Here is a 12590-nt window from a genome sequence, read left to right as displayed (position 1 = left end):
CCCCCCCCCCCCCCCCATAATAGAGACTCCCCTCCCCTATACAGAAACTCCTAACTGGAAGCGAGAGAACAATTCTAACAGAGACAGTAAATCACTACTTGAAAACTCACCTGTCCCCTACAACTGCTGCCTCAAGCTGAGAATGCAGCAGGTGTAAATTCCTAGAAAGCAAAAACCACATCTCTTGGGTTTGAACCCCCTCAGATTTTTGATCTGCGAGGCTCCCATTCACATCAATGAGAAATTACTTGTACTAAGTTGTGATTGACAGCTTCCAGACAGCCAGTTGTCTGGATTGTTTAATTTCATTTCTCTTCACGCTTGAATTGATCTCAAGTACCCGGCTGTGAAGTAAATGCAATACTTATAACAATCAAGCTACAAGCTATGATTGACAGCTCTTGACCACATCAAAACCAAGGAAAATTAAATCCACAGGAAATAATGGCGTGGGGCCTCACGGGGTGGGGGGGGGGGGGGGGGGGGGGGAGGAGGGGGGGTGCGGGGTTCCCCACCGGGGCCCAAAATAGCAAAAAAGTGCCATTAGATAGTGGGGTCATTCCCAGCGCTACAATTGCCGTGAACAACACCGGTAGTCCCGCCCAGAACAGACTTGATTTTTCTTTTTGGTTATATCACACCCAGAGTCTCCTAATGTCCTTATCAAAATTTATTCTGGAATAAAATTGTGGGAGTATGCTGTGCATTATTATCTTGTCACATTTCATACATTGCAACAATATTTCAAAGATAGTTAAGAAGTTGTACAAATGCAATATAAATATAAGACTTTGTTTCTTAATTTAACAGTGTGTTTCTTTCATAGGTGCTGATTGCCTGATGGGAGTTTATCTCTTCTTCATTGGTGCCTTTGACATGAAGTATCTTGGAGAGTACAACAAGAATGCCCAACAGTGGATGGAGAGCATGAAATGTCAGCTGATTGGTGCACTGGCCATGCTCTCCACTGAGGTTTCCGTCATGCTACTGACATATATGACATTGGAGAAATACATGTGCATAGTCTTCCCATTCACTCATTACAGGCCAGGCAAAAGACAAACTTTATCAACATTGGTATCCATCTGGATCGCTGGATTCATCATCGCTGTGATACCATTGTGGAATAGTACCATGTTTGGCAATTATTATGGAAAGAATGGAGTGTGCTTCCCTCTTTATTCTGAACAGTTTGAAAGTCTTGGCGCAAGAGGATACTCCACAGGAATATTTCTGGGTAATGGGAGTTTTGTTTCCAGTCATCTTAAAATGGGAGTGCAGGAAGGAAATTTTTCCCCATTGATAAGAAAATGTGTTATTCAAAATAAATACCCAGCAGTATTGATATGAAATAATATATTTCCTTTGTTGCTTCTGGTCAAAGTTTCTTTAAAAAGTTGTCAAGGCACTCTCAGCCTGTCTCACTGTTGTAACGGAACCCCAATCCTCAACACCCAATCGCAATCTGGCTAATGGCAGAAAGGTGAGCAATTGGTCAGGGAATGAGATGTTAGAAAAATATTTCCAAACAATGACCTGAAGAAACATCTATTATTTAACACACATACTGTTCCCCAACATATTGCTCAAGAAATATCTTTAATAATTTCCTCAACTACTGTCCTTTCTTCAACTTTAACTAAACTTTCTCCCTTAGAGTACATGTGCTCATTCTCTCTTCCTACTTCCATTCGCACAATGAACAGCCATGTCTTTTGCCTATTATAATGCTTTTATCCACAGTACTCCACTGCATCCCACCCTGTATTCCTACACCCAGACACCTCCTTCCCTCTCTCCCTCCCTCCCACATACATTGGGCGGTGTCATCCCAGTTCTACCTCAAGGCCAGTTTCCCATCATTACGACACAGAGCACCCTGCCACAATTTTCTCAGTAAGAAGTCTTACAACACCAGGTTAAAGTCCAACAGATTTGTTTCAAACACTAGCTTTCGGAGCACTGCTCCTTTGTCAGGTGAATGAAGAGGTGGGTTCCAGAAACATATATATAAACAACTGTCCTATCTTGAGACAATTCACACCTCTTTAACCTGGGATTACCCCTCTCTCTGGATCTGTAAAGACTTAATTACCTGCAAATGCTCACATTCAAAGTATCGTCTTGCATCTTTGACTTTGTCTATATATATGTTTCTGGAACATACTTCTTCATTCACCTGAGGAAGGAGCAGTGCTCCGAAAGCTAGTGATTTGAAACAAACCTGTTGGACTTCAACCTGGTGTTGTAAGACTTCTCACTGTGCTCACCCCAGTCCAACGCCGGCATCTCCACATCACAATTTCCTCAAGTCACAGCACCCATCTCCCATTTCTTCCAGACCTCAGGTCTCCTCTGTGCACTACCATGCCCTGGCGTCTCTCATCGAGCCCTTTGGTCTGCAGTACACCTTCCTGCTGCCCATGACTGTTCCTACCCGTACTCATACATCCTGAAAGCACCCTCCCCCCCATCCCACCCTCCAGTTCTCAAAATACATGTGACCCTTGTTGCGCATGACACTGCCCATTTTTCCTTGTTGCGCATGACACTGCCCATTTTTCCAAAGACGTTTGATTAATCCTACATTGAGTTTCTACACCTACCTTCTGCCATCTGTAACCTGGAACATCTTTCCTTCAATCATCCTTGGGCTTTACAAAGGTGAGATAAAATCAGCTATAGTCCTCACCATTTTCACCAGCCACACTTATCACAGGCAGCTGCCTACTTTGAGCAAATGGCACTGATCATTTGCAAATAACAAAGGCGTTGCTTACAAAGTTTCAAATGTGCCAGCGAATGCAGGCAGTTCCTTGTACTTCCAAATTTAAAAAGCGCTGCTGATTTCAGGAAAAGTCCAATTTTCAAACCATTTCAATGAGCTTGTGTCTCGGTAAAATGCAGTTATCTTATGATGAGATTCTGGGTGGAACCGCTAACTAAGCCAGCCAACTTTCTCAGTGAAGATACCCATTTAAAAAAGTTGGTTACTTACCTTTTTAGTTTTGCCGACCATAGGTACAGCTGTGAATTTCTATGAACACCAACATTCACACTATAAGCAGTGGGAAGTACAGACTGTTAACTGAGCTACTGTTTCTATCCTAATTTGAACAAATGTGCAACTCAAGTCCATAAAAATCAATAAATTCCCAACAATACTCTGATGAAAATACAATTTCACTTATCTGATCACTGAATGAGTGTGACAATGGGTCCTATACAATATGGGATTAAACAGATTATCTGCTGATACTTCCACTAATTTTCTCTGGAGATTTGCCAATAATTGCACATAATGAAAAGATTTTTAAAAATTAGAAAGACTGCGTAAAACATATTTTCAGATCAAGTAAATGTTTGAAGTTATACCAAAGAAACAAAATATACTCTAGGAATGACAGAAATACGTTACTGTGTTTTATGGAAAGTGCTTATCAGAATTAAATGATGCGTTTGCGATACAAAAACGGTGCCTGCCACTGTGGGTTGTCCACAACTCAAAGGCTATACCGTATTTAATAATGGAAGATGGAGGCAACAAATTCAGACAGCGGATATATAAAGAAAGTCCTGAAATATTCAGCATCTCAGCATCTGTGGAGGGAGAAACAAAATAAATGTATCAGCATCAATGACATCGACCTGAAACAGTTGCTCTGTCCATAGCAGCTGCCTGATCTGCTGAGTCTTTCCCAACATTCCTGCATTTATTTCAGATATCCAATATCCAAGATATTTTGATTTTTTAATACTAAACACAGTGTGATCAGACATGATCTTCAAGTTAATTTCTTACCTTCTGTTTCAACATCTAATAAAACAGAAAATTCTACCATTTTTCAAGATTCTTTTCACCCCAAATAATTCAGCTGAGCTACAATTGGTTGGTGTTTCCACTGGTCATTGTTCTTTATTGGAGGATGGGCTGTGTTACTTGTGCCTGTGTGCACGGTCCATTCATAGTATCCCTACAGTGCAGAAGAAGGCCATTCGGGAACTTGAGTGTGCACCGACCCTTTGAAAGAGCAGCCTACCCGAGGCCCACTCCCCCCGCCTGTCCCCGTAACCTCACCTAACCTGTACATCTTTTGACACTAAGGGGCAATTTAGCATGGCCAATCCATCTAACATATTTGGACTGTGGGAGGAAACCGGAGCACCCGGAGGAAACCCACACAGACACGGGGAGAACGCACAAACTCCACACAAACACACTCCACAAGGGTGGAATTGAACCCGAGTCCCTGGCACTGTGAGACAGCAGTCCTAATCACTGTGCCACCATGCTACCCATTGTCAAACCTCTGTATACAGTATGTGATCACATGGATTTCATAGAGAAAGGAATATTTGTTCCATAATACTTAGCAGGTCTCGTTCTCATCCTCAAATTGTTTGACGAATAATGGTGCCGTTTTCTTTTCTTGTAGGTTTGAACTTACTCGCTTTCATCATCATCGTCTTCTCCTACACCAGCATGTTTTATTCAATCCATAAAACAGGGGCCCAGTCAGCAGAGAGGAGCCTTTTCTCTAGGGAGGTAGCCATAGCGAAACGCTTTTTCTTCATAGTGTTCACCGATGCTCTGTGCTGGATCCCCATATTTCTGATGAAATTGCTGTCTCTGCTTGAGGTAGAAATACCAGGTAAGAAATCAAGACTTGGCAAGTTTGTGTGATTACCATGGGCTGGATTCTCCAGTCCCCCAGATATGTGTTTCTCGGCGGTGCGATGTTCGCTTGTGGCAGGGTTCTCTACTATCGCCGCTTGTCAATGGGATTTCCCATGGAAGCCACCCCACGCCACCAGAAAACCCACGGGCAGGGGTGTGCTGCCGACGAGAACAGAGAATCTCAATGGTCTGATCATTCCGGCCCATGAATCTGACTGCAGTCCTGTGATTGCAATAAGACATGGCTCAGTGGTAGCACTCTTGCCCCTTGAGTGGAAGGTTCTGGGTTCAAGTCAACTTCAGAAACTTGAGCACAAGATCACAAGCCATGGTGCTCCAGTTCAGTACTGAGGGAGTACCACACTGTTGATGGTGTTGTCTTTCAGATAAGCCATTAAATGGATGCCCTGTCTACCCTCTCAGGCAGCTGTAAAACATCCCACGGCGCTATTTCAAAGAGCAGGAGGTTTTCCCCGGTGCCATCGAACAACTTTTAAGTACGGATGGGATTAATGCAAATTGCAAGGAATTGGTAGTTCCAAAATTTCTGTTATTGTCATTTTATGGCAAGAAATCTAATGGATCCAGAATGAATCGTATAAGTGTAAAATATGATTGATATTCTGTTGTTTTCATTAGTTTACCGCTGAGTCTGTGGAAACTGTTTACATGGCTTATAATCACAAAATAAGGAGAATCTAAATTGGATATGGGAGGAACACGTGTGTGGAACAAATGGACTTATTACAAATTTTGGGATCCTTATAGGAAGGATATTGAGGCTTTGGAGAAAATACAATGCACATTCACTGGTGCAGAAAGAAATAGAAAGCAAGAATTTCTATTTAAAATTAGATTAAAATTCTATTTAAAATTAAAAATTAGAGGCCTACTTTTTGCTCTTGAGTCAGGAGCAAAACCAGATCTTCCACCCGAAACAACCTGTCCTCTCTGTTCAGACCGCTGACTCTTCTGGGAGGCCTGACGTGTCTCCACCCTCCCTGCCAAATTTGGGAATACAAGATCAAATCGGGTTCTCAACCGACGGCCCATGAGCAGTTTGGCTGGTGAGATCCCCGTGGTGGAGGGAGTGAGTTGTACAACAACAAAAAATTAACCAACCTCTGGCGAAGTGATTTATTTGTCTGATTTTTCATGGTGTTCTTGAAAGTTTGAACGGCCCACTCAGCCAAACTGTTTGACGCTGGGTGAGCCGGGGCTGTTCACGTGTGTTGTATGCCATTTGCTCTCACAAAACCCTGGAAATTGTTACCAATGAGGGGGTGCCATTATCCAAAACAGTTGCCTCGGGAAACTCAATGTTTTATACAGCTTCAGCATAACCTCCCTGCTCTTATATTCAATGTCTTGGTTAATAAAGGCAAGAATCCCATAGGCCTTCTTATATGATATACGTGACCTTCTCTACCTGTCCTGCTGTCTTCAGAGATGTGAACCTGCACACCAGGGTCCTGTTGATCCTCAGTACTTCCGAGGGTCCGATCAACCATTGTACACTTCCTTGCCTTGTTCGTCCTCCCAAAATGCTCACATTTTTCAGGTTTAATTCCATTTGCCACTCTTCCGACCATCTAACCAGCCCATCTATACTTTCCCATAATCTAAGGTTTTGCTCCTCACTATTTACCACACCACCATTTTTTGCATCATCAACTGATCTTATTTATCATATATTCTACATTCACATCTAGATCATTAATGTACACTACAAACAACAAGGTGTTATGTTCTCTTGCTTGGCCTGGTGGAATTAGTGCACTAGAGAACGTCTAATTCGTGACTAGTTGAATGTTTATTGATTAACAATAACGTGGGTCAGAAAACAATAAGAAAACTATTAAAATTACTAATTATTAAATCACTATTATAAAATTATCTTAGAGATATTACAAATGCGACTACCCACTACGATGACTATCTTCAGACTCCCTGAGGTTGCAGTGCCACATGCTTGTTCTCTACTTCCACCTACTGGTTGGAGGTCGTATCTGTTAATATTTACATAACTGCTTATGCATATCATCACATCCCCTTTCCTTTGGAAATGAACAATATTTACATGCATTATTTGAATTCAATATACAATACATATGATATGCATAAATATTTCAGTTATTTACATGTTCAATGTCCATCACAAATTCAATCTGTCTGACATTCTTCTGTGTCTTCTTCTAAGCACTGGTTGAACTTGTGAGTTTGACTGGCTTTAAGATGTTTCTGAAAATGGTCCTTGCTGTGTTTCTGTGCTTTGCACATCTTCAGCTTGTTCTGTTTCTGTGTGCTGAAGTAGCATTTGTTCAGTTGTCTTGAGATTGCTCTCTACATCATTTAGTGGTTCTGAAACAACGGGTTACTGAACCTTCAGCAAGGTTCTCCTGTTTCTTCGTAGAACTTGCCCTTCATCCGTGACGATGATCTATGACTGCAGACCTGATGGTTGTATGACCTTTGCACACTTCAACCATCCACATCCATCAGGATCCTCTATCCTGACTGTGCCATTTTTCACTAATGGTTGCAGAAATTTTCTAGAGCTATCATAATATTTCTTCTGCCTCCTTTTTTGAAATTCGAGCTTCTTCACGAGTTTCTGATTGGTTGGCTGCTGTGAAACATATGGTAAGGTGGTTCTGAGTTGTGGATTCAATTGTGACGGTGATAGCCCATTAATCAATGGTGCAGCTGGGGCATTGTTCAGCATATCCTTTCCTTTGCCAGAATCTAAAATAGGTAGTCCACAAAATATCTAGCCACTTTGGCTTGTCGCTGCTTTGTTACTTGCAGACTCTACTTCAGAACTTGATGTTGTATTCCTGCGATCCACAGTAATGGTTGCGAGAGTATTGACTGAAGTACTTATAATGATAGGTTTGAATTCATTTTATGTTACCCTCGACGAGCCACTTGCCCCGGCAAGTAAAAAAGCGTTAAAAATCCATTTTACTCACTGCTGCTTGCCGAATTCCCACAGTAGCTTCAAAATCATTTGCACTGCCATTAGCTTCCTCTGTACTTTGAGAGTTTGGGACTAAAAAAACACTATGGTCAGCATTAGTGATGAAGTTTAGTGAATGGCTACTTGTCACACTTAAATAGTCACTGATTATCGCCCAATTACCTTGCAGTTGTTTCAGGTTTCCCAGTATTCTGTTACTGTATACAGTTGCCTGCAAATCTTCAACTGCTTCACTGTCAGAAATGACAGTTTCCAGATCATGAGGTTTTTTTTCTGCCAAGCATCAGTACTGAGCAGATTCCTTGGTGCATTGCTACTGATTTCCTTCATATGTGGTAGCATGGTCCCTTTAAGGGGACGTGTTCCACTGACCACATGTCCAGCTCGGGGCCAATCGCGTGGGAGCATGCAAACCCCAGCCAATGGGGAGTTTGCACAGTGCTCCAGGAGCAGGATCCCAGTCAATGTGGACCAGAGAGCTAAAGAGTAAAGATGGGGAGGCAGTGGCATAGTGGTATTGCCACTAGACTAATAATCCAGAGGCCCAGAGTCATGCTCCGGGGATCTAGGTTCGAATCCCATCATGGCAGATGGTGAAATTTGAATTCAATAAAAATTCAATAAAAATCTCGAATTAAAAGTCTAAAGATGACCATGAAACCATTGCCGATTGTCGTTAAAAACCCACTTGGTTCACTAATGTCATTTAGGGAAGAAAATCTGTCATCCATACCAAGTCTGGTCTACATGTGACTCCAGATCCTCAGCAATGTGGTTGACTCTTAAATGCCAACAAGGATGGTTAATAAATGCTGGTCCAGCCAGCGACGCCCACATCCCATGAACAAATATTTTAAAAACTTGTATAGTGTCTGTGCCTGTTACCTAACTGCCTTTGCCTCTCATCAATAAACCCGTTTGTTCATTACTAAAAGTCTCCAGTGTCTGTCTCAAGCCACCACACTCTGTGTCCCCAACATTTCTAATACGTTATTTGTGTTCTCCTTTGTGAAGACAGAACCATATGTATTTAGTTAGTCAGCCATTTCATTGTTCCCCATTAAAAATTCCCCTGTTTCTGTCAGTAAGGGACCAACATTTGTCTTCACCAATCTTTTTCTCTTCACATACCTATAGAAGCTTTTGCAGTCATGTTTTGCACGTTATTGGCCAATGACAAAAATGTTAGTCAGTATTTGGACTGACACTAAATGCAAGCCCAAAAAGTGAATAAAATCATTGTATCAAATAAGCAATGAGAATCATTAATAATTAAAGAACTTGGAGGAAGTTAAAGGCAATAGTTCACATGATGGTTTGAGCCTGTTAAAGCATTCCTGTCAGTAGCACCATCTTGATCGGATTCCAGCCTGTAAATTATCCTTGGTGTCATCTTATGTGAACCCTTTGAGTCACTCCATTCCCAGGAAACTATCATGCTGTAATTATTTATTATTCTTAGGAAATGCTTGCATCTTTAAGAGACATTCTCTAAGGGAGGGCTCATGTGACCATCAGTCCAATCAGGTACAAGAGTTGGGAATTCATTGGGATGTATTGGGATTTGTCCCAGCAGTTTGGACCCTAGAGCTGATAATGGAAACCCCATTTTAAAGCACTCTGTAAATAGTTGTTTGTAGTGGAATAAATGGTTGCTCTTGCAAGTTAACTGGTGGAGCCAATTCTTGACGTTCTTAGACTTATTTTTCATTTTCATGTTTTGACAGGGTCTGTAACATCCTGGGTTGTCATCTTCATCCTGCCAATAAACAGTGCTCTGAATCCAATCCTCTACACAATCACAACTGCATCCTTTCAGGAAAAGCTGAAGCAGTGTTTGCACAACCAAGAGCTTCTTGGACCCAAAAAGAGCCTTACAAGCACTACACAAATGAGCAGTATGTAACACAACCAACCCTGACAGCATCAATCAAGAGAGTGTTAACATTTTACCTCCCTAGATGAGTGATATGTAGTTCAACCATTCTTTACAACATTGACTGAGTGAGCATTTCCACCTCATCCCTCACCAGGAGCAATGCTGTGCAATACAATTATTCCTGACAGCATAAATTGAGGGGGCTTTATCACCTCACTTCTCCAAATGAATGCTGTGTAACACAATTATTCCAAGAGAATTGAGGAAATGTATAATCTCAATCTGGACAAACAACCACTGTGTAGCACAGCTATTCCTGACACCATACCATGATGGAGTTCTACCATTTCACTTTTTCCCATGAATGAGTGGAGCATCTATTGAGAGAGTTTAATCATTTCACTGCTCAACAAGCAATTACTGCGTACATCGCCAACTCTGGCAGCACCGAGTAAGATCAATTTGCTGGATGGTCCTTTCATCCATCGGTGCAACCACTGGAGAAGATAAAGAGTCCCCTACTTCTCCCACTCAATTTTCGTTGACATGCATTACGTTATCCTCTACTCTCCTCATGTTCCAAACCCTGAAATTATCTGACCTCCCTACTGGAGAATCTTATCCCTAACTCCACCTTATAATCATATCACTTTGGTACAGATACTGTGCTACAGTCATCGATGTCCAAGCCCTGCTGTCTGTCAAACAATTTTGGATGCTAGCAATTGTGAGAAAACATTCTACCGTTTGTCTGCAGGCAGCCAAATCCAAACTATGTCATCTGAATCTCAGTGCAACACATGGTTGTGCAATCTATACAGCCTGAAAGTAAGCACTCTTACATGTATTATGTGTATAAGTCTAGTATTGTTAAGAAACTGATGGATGTGATTTGTACGGAGGTTTTAAAATCATGGTACTGTTACACACTTTTCCAGATGCTACAGAAATTAGCACCAACTTCTCCAGCAACAGCACTACTTGTCCTGCTGTAGGTCTGAGGTCCTCTGTTATGATAGCATTTCAACTCATCCAGTTGACAGCATGCACATAGAATAACTAGCAGTGAGATAGTGGCCTGTTACATGCCACATGACAGTGATACATTCCTTTTTTTAATGGTATATATCTACAGAATGTGACAGCGATGTAGACATGAACCGTGCATCACAAACCAGAAGCAAAATTCTCTTATTTTACTTAATGTAAAGATGTAGGAGCTAACATTGAGTCAAACATGAATGAGACACTAGTTATAAATAAATCACTCTCTTTTACTTGGTGTGTACCATACCATTGACACTTGTACAGTACCAGATAGAAGCTAATCATTCCTTTTTTCAATGTAAGACATTATTATTGTCCTTTGGTTACAACATGTTAATAGGCATTGTATTTATGATATCTCGTGTACAAGTTATAATACTCATTGTAAATTGTGGTAGTGAGTAAGTATTATTGAGTGGCTTAAGTTGGGTATAATCCCTGAGAGCTATTTAAGGGAATGCTAATAATATTGTGTATACTACTGTGCTTGCCCATTATTTTTGTGCTTGCCAACTGCTGAATTTATATTGTGCCATCAGGAAAATATTCTTCTTATCCAGTGCATGCTATACATGAATAAGGTATTGACACTGAGGTACAATGAAATAGTATACGAGAATATAAGATCGAGGCAACTCAAAACTGATGAAGCTTTGGAGGAATATCGGGAAAGTAGGACAAATCTCAAACACGCAATAAAGAGGGCTAAAAGGGGTCATGAAATATCTTTGGCTAACAGGGTTAAGGAAAATCCCAAAGTCTTTTATTCGTATATAAGGAGCAAGAGGATAACTAGAGAAAGGATTGGCCCACTCAAAGACAAAAGAGGGAATTTATGCGTTGAGTCAGAGGAAATGGGTGAGATTCTTAATGAGTACTTTGCATCGGTATTCACCAAGGAGAGGGACATGACGGATTTTGAGGCTAGGGATGGATGTTTAAATACTCTAGGTCAAGTCGTCATACGGAAGGGGGAAGTTTTGGGTATTCTAAAAGACATTAAGGTGGACAAGTCCCCAGGACCGGATGGGATCTATCCCAGGTTACTGAGGGAAGCGAGGGTCGAAATAGCTGGGGCCTTAACAGATATCTTTGCAGCATCCTCGAGCACTGGTGAGGTCCCAGAGGACTGGAGAATTGCTAATGTTGTCCCTTTGTTTAAGAAGGGTAGCAGGGACAATCCAGGGAATTATAGACCTGTGAGCTTGACGTCAGTGGTAGGCAAACTGTTGGAGAAGATACTGAGGGATAGGATCTATTCACATCTGGAAGAAAATAGACTTATCAGTGATAGGCAGCATGGTTTTGTGGAGGGAAGGTCATGTCTTACAAACCTAGTAGAATTCTTTGAGGAAGTGACAAAGTTAATTGATGAGGGATGGGCTGTAGATGTCATATTCATGGACTTCAGTAAGGCGTTTGATAAAGTTTCCCATGGCAGGTTGATGGAAAAAGTGAAGTCGTATGGGATTCAGGGTGTACTAGCTAGATGGATAAAGAACTGGCTGGGCAACAGGAGACAGAGAGTAGTGGTGGAAGGGAGTGTCTCAAAATGGAGAAGGGTGACTAGTGGTGTTCCACAGAGATCCGTGCTCGGACCACTGTTGTTTGTGATATACATAAATGATCTGGAGGAAGGTATAGGTGGTCTGATTAGCAAGTTTACAGATGATACTAAGATTGGTGGAGTTACAGATAGCGAGGAGGACTATCAGAGAATACAGCAAAATATAGATAGATTGGAGAGTTGGGCAGAGAAATGGCAGATGGAGTTCAATCCAGGCAAATGCGAGGTGATGCATTTTGGAAGATCTAATTCAATATATGGTCAATGGAAGAGTCCTGGGGAAAATTGATGTACAGAGAGATCTGGGAGTTCAGGTCCATTGTACCCTGAAGGTGGCAACGCAGGTTGATAGAGTGGTCAAGAAGGCATACAGTATGCTTGCCTTCATCGGACGGGGTATTGAGTACAAGAGTCGGCAGGTCATGTTACAGTTGTATAG

The 12590-nt window shown here is 41.6% G+C and overlaps 1 protein-coding gene across 1 annotated transcript in view; it reads left to right on the top strand.

Annotated features, from left to right (window-relative positions):
• rxfp2l (relaxin family peptide receptor 2, like) overlaps window positions 1-11255 on the top strand; it is a 107253-nt gene extending 95998 nt beyond the window's left edge. The window contains exons 16-18 of the mRNA XM_038776243.1: window positions 827-1237; window positions 4437-4652; window positions 9386-11255. Coding sequence (XP_038632171.1) covers window positions 827-1237; window positions 4437-4652; window positions 9386-9564 — 806 coding nt within the window. The 3' untranslated portion in view covers window positions 9565-11255. The remainder of the gene's footprint in view (window positions 1-826; window positions 1238-4436; window positions 4653-9385) is intronic.
• Window positions 11256-12590: the final 1335 nt, after the last annotated feature.

The sequence above is a fragment of the Scyliorhinus canicula genome, chromosome 17, assembly GCF_902713615.1.
Source record: "Scyliorhinus canicula chromosome 17, sScyCan1.1, whole genome shotgun sequence".
Classification (NCBI taxonomy): domain Eukaryota; kingdom Metazoa; phylum Chordata; class Chondrichthyes; order Carcharhiniformes; family Scyliorhinidae; genus Scyliorhinus; species Scyliorhinus canicula.
Note: the sequence above shows the minus strand (reverse complement) of the source record. Positions and strands in the feature narration are given on the sequence as shown.